General features: G+C 40.4%; 2 protein-coding genes across 3 annotated transcripts; one reads left to right on the top strand and one right to left on the bottom strand.

Moving 5' to 3' along the window:
• Positions 1-2,618: 2,618 nt before the first annotated feature.
• rnf180b (ring finger protein 180b) lies at positions 2,619-10,648 on the bottom strand. 2 transcript variants are annotated; one of them, XM_083929502.1, is made up of 8 exons: positions 10,567-10,648; positions 9,720-9,802; positions 9,131-9,226; positions 7,423-8,181; positions 6,580-6,702; positions 6,223-6,451; positions 5,462-5,587; positions 2,619-3,618 (listed from the first exon to the last, which is right to left on the bottom strand). In XM_083929502.1, exons 2-8 carry the CDS (start codon positions 9,774-9,776, stop codon positions 3,422-3,424), a joined length of 1,587 nt encoding a protein of 528 aa, XP_083785628.1. In that variant the 5' UTR covers positions 9,777-9,802; positions 10,567-10,648; the 3' UTR covers positions 2,619-3,421. The 2 variants fall into 2 exon arrangements, with proteins under 2 accessions (XP_083785628.1, XP_083785627.1); XM_083929501.1 differs by lacking the exon at positions 10,567-10,648 and having other exon boundaries at positions 9,720-9,843.
• A 2,196-nt stretch (positions 10,649-12,844) lies between these two features.
• LOC310958848 (5-hydroxytryptamine receptor 1A-beta) lies at positions 12,845-14,098 on the top strand (the record flags this gene model as incomplete). Its single annotated transcript, XM_083929979.1, has 1 exon — positions 12,845-14,098. The coding sequence occupies exon 1, from the start codon at positions 12,848-12,850 to the stop codon at positions 14,096-14,098; it is 1,251 nt and encodes a 416-aa protein (XP_083786105.1). The 5' UTR covers positions 12,845-12,847.
• Between the last annotated feature and the right edge of the window lie 8,740 nt (positions 14,099-22,838).

The raw sequence follows: 22,838 nt of genomic DNA, 5'->3' as shown, positions 1-22,838 counted from the left end.
ACTTTTGACTTTGTAAACCTGTATAAAGCTCTGTTAATTACTTTGACCACTAGAGGGCGTCTAAGTCGATAAATAAGAAACCCTGACATTATATTAAAGTGTAATTAAGGCGCAAAATCACTTCGGCACTTACATAAATCAAAAAAGCCAACTATTAACCGAGAAATCAGCCGGACGTGGCTAACACTGATTAGCTCGGGGCAGTACGGTGAAGGCATTCAAACGTCTTTTTTAACCACTAATACTGCTCAAAATAACACCAAACCTCTGCAGCAGCATGAGAAGAGCCCTTACACAGAAAACAAAGCACCAATGGGCTCCTTACTTATGGATTGACTTTGGTAATCCACTTGAATGTACTTTACTATGAGAGGAGCTGGTACAGGAGCCAGTAGGTAAGTCTTTCAAAACACTCTTTTAATAAACTCTGGGTTCACTTAATATGTTGTTGCTGCTTTGTTTTCCGTCCTCCACAGAGCTGGGTCTGTCTGACGTTCCTGCCTGTAATAGGGAAAGTTATCGTTGCCACCGTTCTACAGGGGAATTGTTTGGTCAATGTAAATCATAAATAAGTCATAGAGTGTGGTCTTTATAGTTTGTAAAGTGTCCTGAGATAACTTTTGTTATGATTTGGCACTATAAATAAAATTGAACTGAATTGAATTGTGTAGGGACTCTTCTCATGCTGCTGCAGAGGTTTGCTGTTATTTTGAGCAGTATTAGTGGTTAAAAAAAAACGTTTTAAGCGTTCACCGTACTGCCCCGAGCTGCCCGAGGGATTTCTCCATTAATAGTTGTTACACAGAAAAAACCTGAATTAAATTTTTTTTACAAGGTATTGCAAGGTAATCTATTTGGCAGTTTCCAAGCCTTTTATTAGATAGGACAGACAGGGAATGGGGTGAGAGAGGGAGGGGGAGACATGCAGCAGAGCACCAAGTCAGAGTTGATCCGGAATTACACTTTAATGTAGGCCTAGATGCTGAGCAACATTAGGCCACCATGCAGCTGTAGTCATTTTTGTGCCCCTGTGATAACTATTATTCGTTCTCTTTTTAGCTCCGGTTTGGTTTTTGTCAGCTCATAAAAAAAATATCTGGTTAAATGTTCAGCTTGTTGCTAAGTTAGCTGTACGATTAGCCTAGCTGTCTGCTACAGTGGATAACTGAACATGTTTGCTAATATCTGTGCAGGGGTGTTAATGTAGGCTGTGCAGGCAGTGCGTCACACTGGGGCCTCCAGTATGACTATTCCCCTGGAAGGGGTCTCTAGCTATATATTGGGCGGAGAATGGGCCCTTGTGAGTTATTCAAATGCTGTAAATAAAGACGGTGCAATTTGCTATCTATGTCCTCAAAAAGGCAAACCCATCCCCTCATAGTTTTAAAATGTATTACTTTATATATTAAAATCACAGCTCTCTTCTTTCTCGTTGTGTGCAATAGACTTCACTTTACTATCAGCTCTCACCTTTATGTTTAATAGACGTGCACTCGTGAGGTTATGGCACCAAAAATGCTTCTTGTTAAAGTCAGCGGTCATTTGTGCACCACAGTGAAATAGACAGCACCTCTGCCCTCGGGCGCTGATGCTTGTTTTCACATATCAGCAGTTTGGCTGTCAGAGTGCTGTCCATGGTCTGATAGCCTTCACTTTGACCTCTCAACTATACCATTACAATAGCCCAGGGCTTGGCAACATTTTGATATGAAGTGCCACCTTAGCAGTTTCTTTGAAATCAAAGTCAACCAAGCCCTCTGCTTTATAACTAGCAACTAATTATGTGCACAAGGGCCCATTTTAACTACCTTACGCAACGGTGTCTACTGCTGCTGGAAATATTGTTGCTGTGAGAATGCAAAGATGAACCATACAATAAATGTGCCATAAAACCAAAACCCTGAGCTAAAAGAGTCATGATTCATTGCTAAATAGATTGTATATGGGGGAAGCTTGCCTTCATGGTTGAAATAAACCGATACTGTTGGTAACGTTAGCACATGGGACAAGAACTCTGGTTGCTTATTTCTATATCCATCACGCCTCTGCTTTTGTGGGCACAAGAAGAAGATCACTTTACTCTGGCACATAATCAACCCTTATATCTGTTTGAACAAAGGCTATTGTTTTGCTCTAAATAAATATTTTGTGGAAAAAATTAACCCCAACACCCAGAGGAGGGGCCCCTTTTCATTTACACTACTGGCTAAAACTAAAGAGAGCCAATGGGAACATTGTTATGGAAGATAAATGTAGAGAGAGCAGTGAAAGAAAGCAGGCACAATCAGTTTGTGAAATTTCTACCTTTTTTTTATTCACAAACCATTTCCATCAGTTCATTATTACCTTTTATAATTTTCCATACTGAGCCATCAGGGAGATTAAACCAGAATGAGAGAAAATAAACTTAAATATTTCCCCCACAATAACACAATTAAAACACATGCGGTGGATTTGTTCTTTTATCAATTTTTCTCTTTTCAAGATCAAAATGCTAAATTTGATAAGAATGCACAAATGCATAGCTGAAATAACACCTTTTTGCCTTTTTAATTATAAAATCCACTTCACAAAATCTGAATGTGAATGATTTGTTTTTCCTTCAAGAGAGACATTAAGTGTTCACCGGTAGCTTTATTTAATTTTTTTCTGGCTTCCTACGAATGAACTGTATTCTTTGCTTGCTTGCTTCCACTTTCAAATGATTTGTTGTAGACAAAAGGCACATTAAGTGAAGGCACCATACTTAACTGGGGAAATGATCTATTCTTTCTGCTGCTGTCAGCCCCTCAATCAATCAATCATTTAATCTATCATTCAAATCCAATATTAACTGCTATTAGATATTTGATTCCTGAGCACCACCTCTACTTGGATATGTATAAGCAAAACTTTTTTTCAGCAGTACATTTAATTTCAAACGTTATACAGTTTTATCCCATAGAGCTAACTAACCACTATTAACACTGTGTGTGTTACCTCGCCCGGTTTGGTCCACCCTGTCCTTTCCTTCTTGATCCACTGATTAGCGGTAACCGCCGTTTAAGCACCACTCCTACGTAGGAGCCTGACACAGGTAATCAGGCAGTGGTATTTTTCTGTAATCCAGCCTTGCCCATAATTTCTGTATATCAGGATACCTCAGTGGATTATTGCACTTACACCCTGGACATATCACACTGTTTGAATCGTAACCATTTTCAAGTTAGTCTGTAGTAAGTTAACGCATATTGTAAACCTTTTGAACCATTTGTGCAAATTTCAAACCTGCAAATGTTCAGATTCGTCACGATCATCTCTGCTACTTCTTGATACTTTACCACTGAATTAACAGCTTTGACTTGTGACTCTCTCCAACTGGTGACTTAAAAGTAAATAAAGATATACCTGCACTACAAACTCTTGAGTGCTCTTCAGCGCATCATAAGAAAAAGTAGTACATGAGGAAACAGAGGAACAGAAGAGCCAAGATCCAGTTGACTGAGTGGATGTAGATGATGACCAGGCCGATGTCGAAGAGCCAGCCACGCATGTCGGTGAAGTCCAAAGCGTCCAACGTAAAACCTCCATGGGCAAAGTGCCAGCGTCTCCGTGCCACCGCTGCCTCTCTCCGTTCTCCTGAAGGTAGACAGATAAAATTACCAGCACAATTTCTCTTTGAGCTGGTTTGAATTTCTGTGTAAGTAATCCCGTTGAAACATCTGAATTCATTTTAAGCTAGCAACGCAAAATTGTTCACCCCAAAAATATCTAAAATGTAATTTTATTGACATTCCTAAAACAAAGGAAACTGTGTAGGGAAACGATTGCAGTTTTTAACCCACTGTTTATTTTGGCAGTAATGAAACAAATACACAAATTTCAGTTTCATTAATGATTTCCGTTTAATATTGGCATCTCCTTAGATTATGAGGATAAATGACTTAAAACAGTTTTTTTCATCGAAGAGAGACATTTGTACTGTGTTGAATATTTATAATACCATATCCCATACCATATACAGTAAGTTCACTATTTTATTGTTTGAAAGGGTGTTTAAAAAAGGACTGAATTGCCAACTGCTGTAAAGATAAAGTTTTTTATTGCCCTTGAATTGTAGGGAAGGAGCAATAAAATGTCTGTTTTCTTAGTAAAGGTCATGGCACGGTGAGAGGAAAGGCTCAGGTCGGTCATACAGAGGCTAATATTTCAGTTATGTGATTGGCAAAGGTTCAAAAAGCATGTAAATCTATGGAGCATCCACGTCCCCCAAAGCCACACACAGAATATCACCACGCCCTGCTCATATACCACCCTCATATATTATATTGCTTTTTATTTGCTAAACTGGTGGAACTTGGGAAAAGCACCACACGTAAGGCTCAACATGAAGCTTTTTATGTTTGTGGAGGGTAGCTTCGACAAGCCTGAAAGCTTTTGACATCATTTTGAACCATTATTACTATAAACTTACTATAAAAGCTTAAAGACAAATACTAAAATAGGTCTGTTTAAAACATAACGTGATAAGTATAATACCAAATGCCATAGTGTTGTTTTATTTTCCACTGCTTGGGCCAATAAAATGATGACGATGACTGTGGTACAGTACAGTAGATGTGCTACTGCTTAAATACTCACGTTATGGATTCACAGTGTATAGAAAATGAACATTTATACCATGGGCATAGTACTACGGCGATAGTCTTAGTAGTACTTATTTGCTAATGCCTATCCATCTACTCTTTGGCACTTGTTTTATCAGTGCAAATCATTGCGCACTAGTAAACAAACAGTTCCAACCAGGCGTTCTAACGGAATGACTGGCAGATTATTTGCAGTCATCAGCGATATAATAACCTATGTAGTGATTTTGCAGGATGTGAACTAGGGGTGTGCAATATATATCGTCTATGATAGTATCTAAATTGTTGAACTCCCAATATCGAGTATTTCCCTGATTTTGCAAAAAACAATCAAAAAACGCCTTTTTGGGAGGCCACACATTCACTGCATTATCAAGCCTTGTAGGACAGACTACGGCCGGTGTTGTCGTAGGGTTCTGTGTAGGTCTGGCTGGGAAATGTAATCTGACTTTGGCAACCCTGACTGTGACGCGTGCACTTTGATTGATTTATGCCAATATTGCACACCCTAATGTGAAAATTGTATCGATCATTGCAGCACCATCACTGCGCCTAAGCCATGCAGATGCTTTCTTAAATTCTTTGAATCATCCGTCACTCAGAACAACTACAGCTGAAGTAAAGTGATCATCCACCTTGTTTCGATAGTACAGACCGGCAGTGGGCATTTGCTGGGCTGTACAATCAAAACAATCTGATTGGCTGAGGAAGTTTGATAGATGGCATACAAAATCTGTATCACTCTCCCAGGTTGTTTTTTTGTACAGCATAACAAATAATCTAAAAAAAGATTAGACTGGAACTAACCTCTGGGGAAAAAAAAAAAAAGTTCTTACCCCAAAAGGTACGGAAGCGTTTTTGACAGCTGGGCAGAGGCCATTTTGCACATGAAGCAGTCTGGAAGTTCTGCTTGCGGGCGTAGTACACTTTTGGAAAGCAGGTCTTGGCTGATTGGTTGAGCTCTGAAGGAATAAGAACAGTACCTACAGTCACTATCTGAATCAATTTGTTGAAAGCCTTTACTCCTTGTTACTGTACTGTAAGTTATTTCTATCAAGGACAGGGCAACAACTAAGGATTCATTGGATCCATTATCTATACCCCACTTCCTGCGCAGCAACAACCAAGTCCAGTTGCTTTTGACTTAAATTTCTTCGGGGATAAAGATGACCTGGACAAATGAGAATATTCACAGGATTGTGGCAGCAGTCACCAGTCTACCCAGTGACACAATTCACACTTACACCCAAACAGCGTCTGAAGAAAACCTACACTGGTATTGGGATAACTAATCATTTTGTCTTTAAAATGTCAGATAACTGTGAAAAATACATAATTTCCAAAAGCCCAAAGTGACAGATTCAAATGGCTTGTTTTGTCTAAAACCCAAAGATATTCAATTGATGTTACAAAACAGAGAAAAGCAACAAATCCTCACATTGGAGAAGCTGAAACCAGGAAATGTTTGGTTTTTTTAATTACAACTATAGAGTCAAAATGGTTGTTGATATTATAAATGTCAATTAACACTTGTATTGGAATGGAAAAGGACAGTATGCAGATATTACTGAGCGAGTCCAGGAGGAAGGAAGCTCACCTTTGTGGAAGTTGGTGTGTGAGATGAGGGTGCGGCAGAGAGGACAGGGTGTGTTTGTCGGCCGGTTCTTGGCAATTATGCGGAGACACAGCTCACAGAAGATGTGACCACAAGGCTGACAGATGTACGGGCTGAAGTAGACCTCGAGACAAACAGCGCAGGTGAGGCCCTCTCGGTCCTCCTCCTCCTCTTCCTCCTCCTCACTGTCCAACAATGAACTGCTCTCAGCCTGCACACACACACCGTTTCTGTCACACTTAAACTTTCTTGTTTTGCCTCTAAAAGAGCTGTGATCACATCATTGTGGTAAACATTTTAAATCAGACACATATTGTTAGTGCGAATCTGCTCTCTCACCTGCCGCAGCTGGCTGTGCAGCCATCGTTCTCTCCTCCTCTGTTTCCTCCGAAGGCTCTTCAGACGATTCTTTTCTCTTTTGCACAGTTTGTTTGAGGCTAGAGAGGCCAAAGAGGCTTGGGGCTGAGAAGGTAAGACATGCAAGGTTGTGAAAAGTATCGATACTTTCCTTTCAATACCACACCAAGAGGATATAATAGTCACATTTGATAGAATCAAGGTATCGAAGCCATAGGAAAATAAGCACATCTAAAATTACATTTTAAATCCATGGCTACACAGATGAAACCATTTTGGAACCTATTGACGATGGTCAAGGCCAGTATCAGACTTTCTGGTGTAGTCAGCATATATTAGGGCCAAGACTTCCTCTTCTGTGCAGCGGCCATTGTTTACGGTCCGATTAGTAACTTGAGATACGTGAATAGAGTTGGAGTTAAGACACGTCTCTCTTTCGTTAACGAAAAAGAAAATCCTATTTTTTAATTTTGCCATGGTAATGAGGTATTGAGTATTGTTTATTTATACGATTATTGTATGAAAGTTAAAATTATGGTATGGTGACAACCTTAAGGACATAGTTAGCAGGAGTCATGGCCCCTGACACCGATTCAACAGCTAAAATGCTCTTCAGCATATTCTGCTCCAATATCCCTTACAGAGTCTACAAATGTCCCTTTGCATGTCACTATATATTATGTGCAATCTAATTCTACAAGTAAAGTAGAATAAGAAAAAAAAAAGAGAAAGTAGAAAAACGTAAATATAATGAGATCATGTATGAAAAGGAAATATTAGCTTCAGTCCTAATTAAAGCTGATTTTTTGAAATTCATGTACATACCACCACTTCCTGGTCCTGCTCAGCCACACTGTCAGATATGGAACTCCCTCTGAGGAACAGGGGTGAAACAGATGCCTCGTCGTGGACAGCTGTGGTCTCTGGAGAAGACTGGGCTGCTTCTGCACTTTGCAGCAGCTGTCGACCTAGAGGTGAGTGTGTCCTGCCAGGAACAAATGCATGGCAGGGGACAGCGTCGACTGAGGCTCCACCATCAGTGTCAAACTGTAGACTGCTGGGATACGAGACAGGTGACCGTGTAGACTCAAGCGTCACTGTTCTTGTACTCTCCAGAGCAGACTTGACTGTAGGAACTGCAGGCCTGCAAAAACATGATGACCTGATGGTAGCGTCATCTTCCACACTGCACCGTCTCCTATGAGAGATGCAGTACAGCGGACTGAAAGAGAAGGACTGGGTGTTTTCACTGTCAGTCAGTGAATTAGAGGCCTCAGCATGGCTTCTGTGGGGCATGGCAGCGGCACAGTTAAGCTGTAAACTGTCCAGTGTGGTCCTGGTAAATTCAGGCCTGTGCTCTCTGTCAGAGTCACCTGTCAGCAGACGAGCCTGCTCCCTTTCAGGCCTCGTCCTCCTCGGCTGGACGATGAGAACATAATGTTTGTGGTCACGGTCAACGCGGCTTTTGTTGAGGTGGACGGTAGCGTCTCGGCCACAGGGACACTCACTGCGGTTAATGAAGTTGAATCCTCCCAAACGAGCCCCGCAGTTCTGGCAGTTCAGCTTTCCTACAGTCCACTGGGCCTGGAAAGAAATCACTTCATTTGTCAGGGATTCAAAAAACATTGTAACTGGTTACAATACATTGATAAAGATGTGTTGCATAACCTTTATGCATATCATTACCAATAGTTTGGCAATTGGAACCTAGGATATGTATGTTTATCCATGTGTATCTGACCCTCGATCTGTGTATACACTATATGTCCATGTGCGTGGTTGCCTGAACAAGTGGATGATCAGAGATTGGTAATTGCAGGTTTGGTTTCAACCATTGTTTTACTTATTCATTATATGTTTGGGTTTTTTCATTCCTGTCTCTTTTACTAAAGACGATGACAGACCAAAAGTAGTTTTGCACTGTGCAACCCTGCAGTAGCCATTTGCTGATCCCCTAGTGGCTACTGAGTATTCTATTAATGGCTTTTTTTATGAGATATGGAGGTTGGGGCCAATTCGTCCAGACAAAAATATTAAAACTCAATAATACCTTAAGAACAACTGTATTTTTAATTTTTTTTATATTAAATTAGACCTTTTTTTGTAGAATAACATGTAGGATTGTAACAAACAAGTATTTTCCTTTTTTATTTTCATTTATTGTTTTATCTATAAAAATGTCAGAAATTAGTGAAAAATGTCCAGAGTCTTCATTTGGCTTAGCTTGTCTGCCAAACAGTCCAATACCACAAATCATTAACTTCACAATGACAGATGAATTTATCAAAACTGTGGTGGGTTCATCTTCAGCAGATCTACAAATCAATCAACTATAAGAGCAACGAGAAAATGTGTTTTACTGAATAATAAAACTAGGGCAAATGTTTTTGGAAAGGCCCCAGTGAGATTGCAGCTGCAAGGTGTGACCTACAAGATAAGTAATATTATAATGTATGGGGGTTGGTAACGAACGAACACAATGATTTAATGTAAGATGAATGTGTTCACTTCAGGACTGAGCTGAGACACTTACCTGGTGAACTGAGCTCAGTATCCACTCTGGCAGCATGTCAACATCCACGTGCCAAATACTGCAAACAGCAGCTGAGCTTTCATCTGTGGCCTCAACCTGCCCCCACCAAAGGACACACAATCAGCAACAACAGCTCCCATCAGACCCAGTTTCTCAGACACTGATAGCCAGCCATCTCTTTTATGACTGAAACGCAAGCTGTTATCTTTTAGTTTCCCCAGCCCTGATGTCCCCATCATTACTCTGGGATTGACTGATTAATCATTTAGTCTATAAATTGTGAGATAATAATGTAAATTATATTCAGATATTCAATTTGCAATGATACAAAGCTGAGAAAATCAGTACATCCTAACATTTAAGAAGCTGGAAACTCAGAAACGGTGACATTCTTGTTTGTAAAATGTGTTAAACACCTGCCAAAATCATTGGGGATTAGCAGACTGATGAATCAACTCAATTTGTCAGCACTAGAGTCAAAATTCCTCACAAGCAAAGTCTGTAGCAGTTTACTAAACATTTTTTAAGAAGACACAACGTCTAAATCGAAATTGATTTACACATCAGATACACAACATTTTCAACCAACCATTGTCAAACATGTTGAATCTATGATGCCTTTCCGACACCTCCTGCAGCGAAGCATGGTTCTCTCGCTTCAGTCCAGTTCTTCTGATGAAGAAGATGATGGTAAAAGTCAAGACAACTGCAAAAACACCTGCAGTAGCAAAAAATACTTCTTCAAAGTTCAGGTCAAAAACAAACTAAGTAACAAATGAATAATACGGACCTTTGTTGCATAATACCTCAGGCTTAACAGTTATTTAAACAACAAAAAAACCGGTCCAAGAGAAGCCATTGTAGTGAGCTAGTTATTTACATATGAGGACAAATCCTGTTGGGTACGTGCAAATGAATGAGGTGCACTCTATGAAAACAGTATGTGGACACCTGAACGCGACAGCCATGGTTTTGGTGAGCATGTCATTCTAATACTGTGGCCGCAGCCTCCACGATTCTGTACATGGTGAGTTTGAGGTCAGGGGTTTGTGCAGGGCAGACATGTTCCTGCACACTAAACTGGGATTACACACGGGGGCAAAAAATACTTCATGAAAAACTGTTTAACCGATAATATTAGGTTATGAAGTGAACATAAACGAGTTACAACGCTAGTTTATATTCAGGTGTTGATTCCGTATGCTGCAGGGTGAGAAGAAACGACTCTCTAGCGTAAATGTTCTCATGGTTTAGCATGTAATGCTAGCGTTGAGTTCACGAGCCAACAGTCACGGTGGCAGAATATAAACAAGGTGTTGCTAACTAAGCACCTTTAACCAAAACAACAGGCTCTCTCGCGGCGTTTTTACCGAAAAATAACACGATAAAGATAATGACACTCCACGGGAATATGTCCATTATACAAACCCGCTTACCTGACAGCTTGGCAGATTCGTGAGGCGTGGTAATGAAGAAGAGAAATATACCTGTGCTCAAAAACAAGAAAGTTAAGCAGCCCTTTAGCTTTAAGCCCGGCTGTGACGTCATGAAAACTGGGACACTACGGAAAGTGTAGTAGACCAAAATTACGACGCCTTTTCGCGCTTAAAGGGTCAGTCCACCAACATTGCAGAGAAAGATGAGAGAAGAAACATAACAAGAGAAAACACCACAGTAGACTGCTACCGCCGCACCAATGTACTCTCCAAAACATGATATAATATTGTTACATGGTCTAAATAGAACCAGGGGAAATTAATTCAACAACATTTTAAAATATATCTTGCATTATTAAAGTATGTATTTGACCTTTTGCACTTAGCAAGAACTCTTTCAGTGCTTATCAACTCTCTTTGTTCGGAACTAGACAGCAACAGCCCCATGGTCCCAAACCTAAGGGCTTCAAGTCCGGTTGAACAAAACTCAATTGTTTTTTTTTTTTGTCTGCCTGTCTACTTGCTAAAAAAATAGAAAACTTGTAAATTTGCACATTGTTTTTCATGTATTTTTTGATTCGTTTTTATTGGATTGTCGTCTGTTTGTTGTGATTTGTCATATTTCTTGTGGTATTGTCCTAAATTGTGTTAGCTTCGTTTTTACAACTCGGGATGAAATGCATTCTACTTACGCAGTACTTAGCTTAGTAAGTGCCAGAGAGTGGGCAGTGCTAAGGACAATAGGCAAGTTTTTTTGTTTTTTTGCCCCAAAGCCACCTAAAATGTTAATCCAGCCAGATGAACCAGAAAATAATGTGACTTTTATTAGAATACAATACACTTATAATCCCTGTGTGGACCATGAATGGAGCGTGGACTGGTGGCTGGAGAGGTGCCAGTTCATCTCCTGGGCACTGCCGAGGTGCTGTTGAGCAAGGCACCAAACCCCCAATTGCTCGGGGCCCCGGTCACTGGCAGCCCCCTCGCTCTGACATCTCTCCGTTAATTGCAATTATATAGGTCCTGTTTGTGCATGTGTGTGTATTTCAGGCCTGTGTGTGTGTAACATGAATAATAATAATAGAGTGAAAAAAATTAATTTCCCCGTTGCGGGACTAATAAAGGAATTCTTCTTCTTCTTCTTCTTCTTCTTCTTCTTCTTCTCCTTCTTCTTCTTCTTCTTCTTCTTCTTCTTCTTCTTCTTCTTCTTCTTCTTCTTCTCCTTCTTCTTCTCCATTTTCTTCTTCTATTTCTTCTTCTTCTTCTTCTTATTCTTCTTCATCGTCTTCTTCTTCTTCTTCTTCTTCAGAAGTGTCACATTTATTCAACCAAAATGGTCAACTTCTCACACTTGTTCTGTGAATATTAAAATGACAGCAAGTGACAGTGACTGGTATATTTAGCCGTAGCTACAAACATTGCTTAAAAATATTTTTACTACGTTAATGTCATTTCAAATACCAAAGGATTGCATCACCATTGTGTAACGGTTATGACCGCGGACCAACGCCAGGTGACAGTGTCACACGTTGGGTGCTGAGCGCTGACCATGGTGCTGAAGAGACAGCAGACAATTACGCCTCTCCCAGTTTAAAAACAAAGTGAATTGTCATTCAGGTAATAACAATGAGAGAATAAACAAAAGGCTTATAAACTGCTGACAAGGTCCTTTCTTTTAATTGTTTTTCAAAAAAAAAGTTCTGCACATAAAAGGAAAAAGTCAGTTCCACAATACTTCCAAATGCGTCTTCTTAATATCATTAAAGCAAATAAAAGTTTGTTTACAGTTTAGTTTACAGAGTGTCGATGCAATGCAGCTGGACATCAATAAAACGAGACTCAAACGTATTATTTGTCACAAAGGAAACGGTCCGAATCTTCTGCTCTCAGCAAAATGGCAAAATCCACTTGAAGAAAAATCATTTAAAAATCAGCAAATTGATTTGTTTTGAACCCTGAAGAAAAAAAAAAGAGTGAATAAAGAAATATGCTTATAAGTTTTTTAATCACTCCCTCATCTTTACTGCCTCAGCTGCCGACTAAACCGCCACAAACAGCCACTCGGTTACATCTTCACAGACAAATGACGCATTTTCCATCACTGGTATAAATTGGCAGCATCATTCTCAGTCAGCAGCCGAGACTCGCTGTACAGACTCTCCCTGCTTGCGCGAAACAGTCCAACAGTCCAATATGCGCTCTCCAAGGTGCGACGGTGTGATGCGCACCAGGCTCTCCATCAAGTAACGGAAACTCTTCAAACACTTCGAGTTTACCAACGATGGAGGGCTCAAACAACACGACAGCCTGGTCTCAGTTTGAGAATTATTCCAACAAAACCCCGAAACCTGAAGACGAAGAGGTGAAGCTGAGTTACCAAATCTTCACCTCCTTCCTGCTTGGCGCGCTCATTCTGTGCGCAATATTTGGGAACTCGTGCGTGGTTGCAGCCATCGCCTTGGAGCGTTCCCTCCAGAATGTGGCCAACTACCTGATCGGTTCTCTGGCTGTCACCGACCTGATGGTGTCGGTGCTGGTGCTGCCCATGGCGGCGCTTTACCAGGTGTTAAACCGGTGGACTCTTGGGCAGATTCCGTGCGATATCTTCATCTCTCTGGATGTGTTGTGCTGCACGTCGTCCATCCTCCACCTGTGCGCCATCGCTCTGGACAGGTACTGGGCGATAACCGAGCCCATAGAGTACATGAAGAAGAGGACACCGAGGAGAGCCGCCGTCCTCATCAGCGTCACCTGGCTCGTCGGATTCTCCATCTCAGTGCCGCCGATGTTAATCATGCGCTCTCAGCCCGGCAGCATGGCAGAGGACAGGGCGAACCCAAAGCAGTGCAAGATCAGGCAAGACCCCTGGTACACAATATACTCAACTTTCGGGGCTTTTTACATCCCGCTGACTCTAATGCTGGTTTTATATGGGCGGATATTCAAAGCGGCCAGGTTTCGGATCAGGAGGACGGTGCGTAAAACGGAGAAAAAGAAAGTGTCCGATTCTTGCTTGGCGTTGTCCCCCGCCCTGTTCCACAAAAAGACTCCCGGAGACGCGCAGGGCAAGAGCTGGAAAAGGAGCGTGGAGCCCCGGCCGCTACCGAGTGTCAACGGCGCGGTGAAACATGCGGAGGACGGCGAGTCTCTGGAGATCATCGAAGTTCACAGCAACTCAAAAGGCAACCTGCCGCTGCCCAACACCCCGAGCGCCGTGCCGCTGTTTGAAAGCAGACACGAGAAGGCGACCGAGGCGAAGAGGAAGATCGCGATGGCACGGGAGCGGAAAACGGTGAAGACGCTGGGCATCATCATGGGCACCTTCATCCTCTGCTGGCTGCCCTTCTTCATCGTCGCCCTGGTCATGCCTTTTTGTCAGGAGTCGTGCTACATGCCCCGCTGGCTGGAGGATGTCATTAACTGGCTGGGCTACTCCAACTCTTTACTCAACCCAATCATTTACGCGTACTTTAACAAAGACTTCCAGAGCGCTTTCAAGAAAATCATCAAGTGTCATTTCTGCAGACCGTGATGGTCACTGACAGCCCAAAGGCCCATACAAGCGGCACTAAGAGATTGTTCTGAACACAGAACGATGCTGAAACTGAAAAGAGGGCTCAAAAGAATTACTGTTGATCATCACCATCGTTATCAAGTATCCCCAGAGTTGTCTGTAGCCTATGCATAGATAAAGCTGTGGTCGTTCGATTGAAGCTCCATGTTCCGCATCGTGTTCTGTAATGTTCAATAAAGAAATACTTTTTTGAATTGTTTACAGAAGTCGTGATTTTGAAATTTAAATTCTGCAATTTATATGGTTCCTAAATTAAGTACATAAAACAAGCTGTACAATGGGGAAGAGGTGAAGTGTGGCCGACTTTACATTTATTGTCAAACAATCAATCAATTTATGTGTTTGTTGCATCAACAATTGCAGCATGAAAAACACAGGTCAAGAGAACATGAAGTGATAACAATTTTGCTAATCGTTTAAAGGAAGCTTAAGTCTTAAAACACACGTCTTCGCTTCACATCGGTGAAAAATGAGTAGCTTTGGGTTTGAGACTGTCACAAAACATAGACATTTGATGACGTCACCTGGGCTCTCTGCTCTTTTTCACGATTTTCTCCCATTTTATAACCAAAACCATAATCCATTCATTTAAATAATCAATTGCTTTATAGATATTAAAATGACATCAGTTTAAATACCATTATATTTCACTATACACCTTCAAATACTTGAATACATGTATATATGGTAATTAGAAAATGAGAAGTTAAGCATCCAAATGCAGCACTCAGCATTTAGCTAAGCTCTTATAGAAAACTATTCCATATATGTTCTCGTTAAGAAACTGACATGCGTCGCTTAACATCTGCACTGAAATATAATTTAAAAAACCCCCGCATGGTTGCCTCTTTCCTTAAGCTTGAATATTTTATTCTGTGTGTGATTCTGCAGGTTTTTTTCCTCTTTCCATGCAGATTATTGTCACCCAGCACCTGCAAACTACAGTACTTATGGATGTGCATGGAAATGATAACATTAAGCATCTGACCTTCACTACGGCAGAGCCCTCAAACAAGGCACATAATGTGACACTTTTCCAGTGGAAGCTGTCAAGAGTAGATGTGACTGTGTAGCGCCAGGTGCAGATTAGAGTTTTTTTGTGTATGGTTGAATAACCTCATCAACCCCATTCACCTATTGGTGCGTTGGTAAGAAGCTCATGCAGTGCAGTTAACCGCATAACTTTATTCTAAATTATGCAAACATATTAGGCTAACTGAAGCTCGATGCATCTTGAATATGTAAATTGGTTGGAAAGGCCTTAAAAAAACACAAAAAAGTCTTTGATTTTAATATTTCCTCATGTAAAAAGCTTCAACAAAAAGCTGGAAAGAGATCATTTTAATAACCTCAGGATTACTTAAAGGGGCATACAAGGAGAACAGCTCAACGTTGAAGGGTTAATAGTGTTTTTAATGAATCACAGTGGGACTCTAGCTCTTTTCTTAAAATCAGTGAGACAGAATTTGATCCCCTGAAACAGAAAACGTGTCATCATCCTCAAAGTGTCTTCAAACAGCATCCTGAGCCCCCCAAGTGTTTGCCCACCTGCACTCTGATCCTCTCATAACATGCATGTGTGGATCTGCTGTATCTAAAGGCTGAAACAGACAAAATCCTTATTACCGCTGGAAAAAAATGCATTTCGTCATTGCGGGGGTCACACTGACGTGCGGAGCGTCTCGAATGATGTCAGACAGATGGACAGAAAGGGAGAAAAACACACACAAACACACACACACACACACACACACACACACACACACACACACACACACACACACACACACACACACACACACACACACACACACACACACACACACACACACACATACACATTCGTCACCATAGATGACCATACACAAAAGGTTGATGTTGAAGTGGTTGGGGTGCTTCTTGTAGCACCTCTCTGCCCTTTTCCTCCATCACTCACAGTGTCATAACGTATAAGTCTATCTTAAAAAGGCCGCGGACGGGGTGCACAGATGGATGCTGGAGTGGCGGTCGCCATAGCGACATATGGTGGATGCAAACTCAGGGGGCCGAAGGGGCAATTACCTGATCAAAGGCCTACTGTGACACAGAAATACAGAGGTGTGTGTGAGGGGCCCACAGCTGGCTGCTTTACCTCAGACAATAAGCAGGTGTGTTTTTTTTATTCTGTGGTTTACAGTAGTGACTGCTACTGTACAGTGAGGTCTGTGACACAGACTTTTTCTTTTTAAACTTGGGTTTCTCCTTTTATTTAAGTATCCCTATAATATATTATGTTTACTTTTTCCCATTCTATCCGACTGCATTCAAACTATAATATTTATATTTAATGAAATATTAAAATCAAAGACTCCAGCTTTTCTTTTAGTTGAATCATTCCCCCATGGGAATATCCTAGATGTCTTGAGCATCAATTCTAAATACTTTCCCCCAAAATTTAGCAAGACGTACCGTGTTTGTAATCATTGGGATTTAAAATAAAGTTCTGTAGGTTTGAATGACTGGGAAGGAAAAGACCACCCTATGGCCAGAGGTTGGAGGATAAGTCTGGTTACAGCTTGATTCATTGCTGAAATCCAAAGAGACATTGCAAGGGCTGTCGTTATCAAAGAGCATAATGAGCTCATGTCTTCATACTGAGGGACTTAGAGTTTACATTCTGCGGTTAGAAAATGTAAATGTTGTGCACTATTTGTAGACCCAATATATTTCCTTTTGCCACAATAAATACTTGATTAAAGGATCAGTATTTCCAACGTGATCTCATTTTCACTATGTTTTGCATGTCATATATTATGCATATGTTTCATTTTACGCCTGTTCTCATTCCCGACTCATCACATTCAGAAGTTTTCAGGACCCCTTGATGTATCTTTTATGCGCCAAACTCTTCACTGCAGTCAGTTTTGTGAATTCAACCAAAACTTAACATAAGGCAACAAAACTAGGTGGTTAAGTTTGGGAGCAACATGGTTTGGATTAAAATAAGAATGTTTATTAAATGTATTAATTAATTAACTTTGGCACACTAATTATGAAATCAACATAACAAATGGTCTCCACGGAACTCCAGTCTATTGGGGCAAAGTCCTGTCTTTGCTGGACCCAGGTAACATGACCTCAACTGTAAAAAAAAATACTTTTTGTTAAAGTTTGGACATTTCTTTGTATCATGGCAAAATATGTTATCAGCAAACTAAATTAGAGACCCTCCTGCGATGGGAACACACCAGCTGTGATGCCAAACAGGGCCAGGGCCCACTTCCTTCCCCTCTACTTCTAGCGCCCTTGCTCAGACCACATCCATCTTTGACTTCAACTTTCATTTTGATTTCAACTACACACCTGTAAAGTTTCATGACTGTGTCTTGCGTAGTTGTGACAGTGACAAAATCTTTTTGCAGGCAGACAGACAGACACTGGCAAAATACCTAAAACCTCTCTGTTTTAGTTCCTGCTACAGTAAATGTCTCCAGCACCACATTTTGCCAAGGCGACACACACACACACACACACACACACACACACACACACACACACACACACACGCACACACGCACACACACACACACACACACACACACACACACACACACACACACACACACACACACACACACACACACACACACACACACACAAACACAAGGTGAAAACCATATGAGCATCACAGTTGCACCGGATAAGGTTAATAAATTGAGTAATATTAATAAATACATTTTACAATATTACAATATAGTAACATAGGTCCACATATTGGATCGTCTGGAGCTTTCACTCAGTTTGTGTAGTTGTCATGCTAGATCCATCGCTCTTGTTATGATTTTCTGAAAAGCAAATCAAATGCTCATAAGACATGTTGCTTTGCTGTAAAATAAACTAGCCAACAGTATAATAAACTATCAGTGAGCACTCAGCTGAGCACTGTTGCTCACAACTGACCTCAAATGTCACAACAGCAATAATAAAAAACACTTTTAGTCTTGCATTTTGTGTTCATTGTCAATCTAAACAACACTTTTTATCTGCAGTGTGGCATCATGCTGTTGTGAGCTGTCCAATCGAGGCAAAAAATTCAAACAGCAAAGTTTGTACTGATGCATTTCCTCCACAACACAATTGTCATGCTGTCTCTTTGATGCCTAATTCCTGAAGTCTTATCCCCCCCCCGAACAGGATTTGTCAGGCAGATTTGTCTTTTTGACAAGAGACATATCATAAGATAATTCCTCAAAACAACAAAAAACAACGGTTTGGGGAAAAAGATGATCTGCTGACTAAAGCATTAAACTTTTAAAATGCCACAAAGTCACTTGGCAATGTGCAGGGTGATGCTAAAACCCCTAAAGCACTGTAACACACTGAATGTACTGTATCAATGCAGATGCTGGTGTATTCTCCAGGTGCGTTGCCTGGGCTTCTTCAGAGACTGCCGCCGAGTGCACTTGGCTGTAAATCAGCCTGCAAACTGGAGGAGGCAAGGAGTGTGGATTCAATTTCGTCCATACGCTCTTGAACTGCTCAGTCATGTTTCCCTTGCAGGGGGGCCGGTGGCATTCTGCTGTCAGAGGAATTATGTTACAGGCTTTGACAGCCTCACAGGGATTAATCCTCCTCGTCTTTTTGTGATTTCTTCTTGGAATTGTTGTTGTTTACACGCTCAGAGGAAAACAGCTGCAGATGGATTCTCTTTAAAAAAGAAGCAACCTTTCATTTTAAATAGTACTGATCTATATTTCATAGGAAGCAATCGAAGCAGTGGTGCAGATCCTGTATGTTCCCTACATGCAGAATTTATATGTGATTAAGGCACCTTTCACATAATTCTAGTGGCATGGGTTTGTTTGTAAAAAATTAGATAAATTCCTGATGGAATTTGGTGCAGTCCGTGTTGCTTTCAACCCATCCATCTCAGTGTCCTTGGCTCTGAACCATGCCACATTTAAACCAGAAACATAGGGGCTTAAAAATGAAAAAATACACTACTTTTAAATTGCAAAGATTTAGCTATAGCACAGTGTTCTTTCTGTTCAAGCCAGCGCTTCAATTCAAATATAATTCTGAATAGTTTAATTAATAATGATATTTAAACAGAATATTTTTAAAATCTGAAAATATGCAACATAACCAGTGATATTTCTCTGTCAGGTGAATCTAGCCAGTACAATGTTTTCCTCAAGTACAAGTTCACAGTCAGAACAGTTGAGTTGCATATTTTTTTTAAAGTGCTTTGGGGACCTTTTATAAGTTACTTCAGGGTATGAGTAAGAATTTGCGATTTTTTTACATCTAAATATCATAATGAGTAAATGAATATCTTGCCTAATAGTAAAGGTGTTTTTTTTGTGTGTATACCAGAGTTTATTTCACTGGTCTTTCCGAGTGAGTAGCTGCAACGTGGGTATGTGACACAACAAAGTCATGGCAGGTTTATGGCACAGGGCCTGTATTCTGAAAACATCGTAAGGCTTGAAGCGGCTCCTCACTTGCTGATTTAGGAGGAACTCTTTACAAAAATGGGCACTAAAAGCAGCTCCTATGTCTGTGAAAAGTTAGCAGTAGTCAAGAGGACTCCTAAGTCACTAAGAGCCAATCACAAACAATCCTAAAATGACTGCTTTATGCAATCATGTCAACATGTTAGAAACCTTTAATGATAGTGGGAAAGTTGAATTTATTTCCCGACATATATTTTTCCACTTTTCTTTTTGGATCCTTTGCTGTAGTATTGACTACATTTTTTCCTTTAATAATGTCCTACCTTTCATGCACAACTTGGGCAAGAAGTAAAAGCTGTTCTTCCATTTTGCACCTCTCACTATCAGACATAATTGTAGTCTGAAAATTACGAGGCCTCTTACATGGATACCTACTTACTGGTAGCGAGCGAGGCCGAAAATTAGCCGCACATTTACTTGACTAGTCAGTAACCTGTATTGCTATTTGTTTCATGTAAAATTAGTGACACATGGCCTTCATTTGATTTTAAATTCTTTAGTCGGATATAGCAACATACCTTCTCATGAAAAATGGCATCTATAGCAAAGGGGCCAACACAAGTCTTAGCTGAGGATTTCTAATTCCTTTGTAAAAGTTGGTCTCAGCAGCTCGGTGAAGAGGTTTTTTGAGATCACTCTTAGCCAGGAAATTTAAATGTTGTTTAGGAGAAATCCTGGTTAGACAAAATTATTTGTGAATATGGCCCTAGGACCCAAGGAAGCGCATGTTGAGTGTCACGTTGTAGCTTTGAGCAGCAATGCCACAGGCCAAGCAATAACCCCATCTGAACAGGCATGTTTTGAACGGGCACTGCACTAGTTTATGTGATTGTAGTTTACAACGCTCATTTAATAGACGAGAATGCATACAAAGGAATAACATTTTCATCGGGAGCATTATACTCTTCATTCATTCATTGTGGTCACAGCATTTTAAAATGCTGAAAGCACAGCGTCATTTGAAAATAGCGAGGTGTGTGTGACTGGAAGACCGGGCATTCTTGCTACAAGTTATTACAGATGGATCAATTCTTGACATTTCCCATCTGCCTCTTAAATCTGATTGTCTCAACCTTTTGAAAAACATGTGAAAGAAAGTCTGAAGTCTGGTTTTGTTCTTTAAAGTTGAGTCATTCTCAAGATTTTGACTGATTTGTATTTCCCTTATGCTTTAATAACATGACATAATGTAATATGTAGATGGTTGTTAAGTGCTCACTGTCTTAAAGGGGCTATGAATAGGATGAAATGATTTAATGGTGCAGCTCTTCCACACTTTCGAAATGTTATTGGACTGAATGGATCAATTCACATTAACACACATTTTTTGTCAAAAAACAAAAAGTCAATGGGAAAAAGTATTATGCACCCACATGCATGCACGCTCAGACTGGCTACCAAAGCAAACAATATAGAAGCTGGGATTAAAACACCCACAGAGGTAGAGTGACCTCATTCTCTTCCTAGGACGTCATCACTCCACTACATAGCAAACATTTGTTAACTGCTATATCAATGTTTAATTTACCATATACAGAACCTTTAATCCAGTGCAATGTGTCTGCAGAATTTCCTAAATAACCTAAACATAAACATAACCCTAAAAACATTAATCCTGCTTCAGTGCTACAAGTGGATCTAAGCAGGAAAACAGTCACGTTATCAGTCAACGTTTCATCACTATGTCTCTATCAAAAACATATTTGCTGCTCCAAATAAGAAGTATATGAATGTATTTTTTGGTAGACAGTGTTGCCAACTAGACCATCAGCTGTCTGTAATGCAGATGCACAGTGCAAACTGGAATCAGGCTACCATGTACTTTGTACTAAAGAGCAGCAACACATTATGGACTGCTTGATGGGAACACTCTGGAGCCCTTATTTGACTGAATATAATGTAACTATTAAACTATCACCATTTCTTTCAAAATACTGCATTTATTAAGTACAAAAAGAAGCACTTTTCAAAACCCATGTTACAAAGTGCTGCACACAAGGCAGCAAACGCTGAGTGATAATTGCCAGGTGATACATTTTCTTCTTCCACCCTGAAAATCCTCCAGTATATTTCTTTATTTGTACAAGAAGGAGGTCCTCATCCCTCTGCATGTGCACAGTGCCCATGACACATGAATACCCCTATTCTGCAGAATCTGTATACAGAGCAACAGAGCATCAATTGTGAATGTAAGCAATTCAAGTCTGTGGTTTCACTGGTGTGTTTACAAGGGTAAAATGTATGTGAAAGTATGTTTTTTTTATGTCATGCATGATTTGACTAACTACAACTCCGAGTGTTGTCCTGTATGGCTGAAGCTTTCTCTGTCTTCCTTTATAACACCATCAGTCTCTGAATATCACTTATACAGTTATGAAAACATTTAAATAATAATTGACAAACAGAAAAAAAAGATGCAGGTCCTTATTTAATTTGCAAATGAGCATATAGTAATAATATACTATTCAATCTTTTTTTTGTTTTCACACTCACACACATACACTTTACACCGCTGGCTGATAATTGTGCAAGATACAATCTTGAAACTTTGCAGGTTTGTGGACAAAATCAAAATGGAGGCTGGTTTCAAAGCAGTGTGTGGTCTGAGAAAGGCCAGCTGTTTAGGGGGGGGGGGGGGGTAGAGACGGGGTCATTGCCTCACCACTTCACACCCCTCACCCGATTTGATATGTGTGAGTCCATAGTAACATGGTTTCTATAGTCTTCTCATTAAAAATGTTAGCATAGAGCAGTTTTTTTTCTTAATTCCACAAAACCTGTGCAAAAACAACTTTTAGATGTGAGTAGGAAGCAGAGGGAAAAAAAATGCCAATTGTGGGTATGTCCTTAATGATCAACTTCTCCACATTTACCAGAGTAATATTCACGATAGATAGGAAAGATGTCTAATGTAATAGCTGTAATCGTTTGTTCCTCCGCAGTGCGTGTGGCTGCGTCACAAAAGTTGGAACTGTTTATCTCAGGGAGCAGCCATTGCACCATGAAATACAGGCCTCATTTTGTGAGGACACAAAAATGTGGCATGTGTTCTGATTTGTTCATACAAATTCTTATTCCCCCCCCCCCCGCCCCCCCCCGTGTTTTTACTTTGTTTTTCTTTGTATGCATGGAGGCCTAGGTGTTCATGTTGGTGGAGGAAAGGATATATTGACTTTCTATGTATAGTTCATTGAATTGAAAAA

The sequence above is a fragment of the Echiichthys vipera genome (assembly GCF_963691815.1).
Source record: "Echiichthys vipera genome assembly, chromosome: 16".
Taxonomy (NCBI): Eukaryota; Metazoa; Chordata; class Actinopteri; order Perciformes; family Trachinidae; genus Echiichthys; species Echiichthys vipera.
The sequence above is the reverse complement of the archived record's forward strand: the minus strand, read 5'-3'. Positions and strand labels throughout refer to the sequence as shown.

Excerpts from the sequence above, each read along its gene's own strand:
- rnf180b (XM_083929502.1), bottom strand. The coding sequence starts at position 9,776 with ATGCTTCGCTGCAGGAGGTGTCGGAAAGGCATCATAGATTCAACATGT. Across the intron at positions 6,703-7,422 it reads AGCAGGACCAGGAAGTGGTG|CCCCAAGCCTCTTTGGCCTC; the intron begins GTATGTACATGA and ends TTACCTTCTCAG. Across the intron at positions 6,452-6,579 it reads TGCACAGCCAGCTGCGGCAG|GCTGAGAGCAGTTCATTGTT; the intron begins GTGAGAGAGCAG and ends GTGTGTGTGCAG.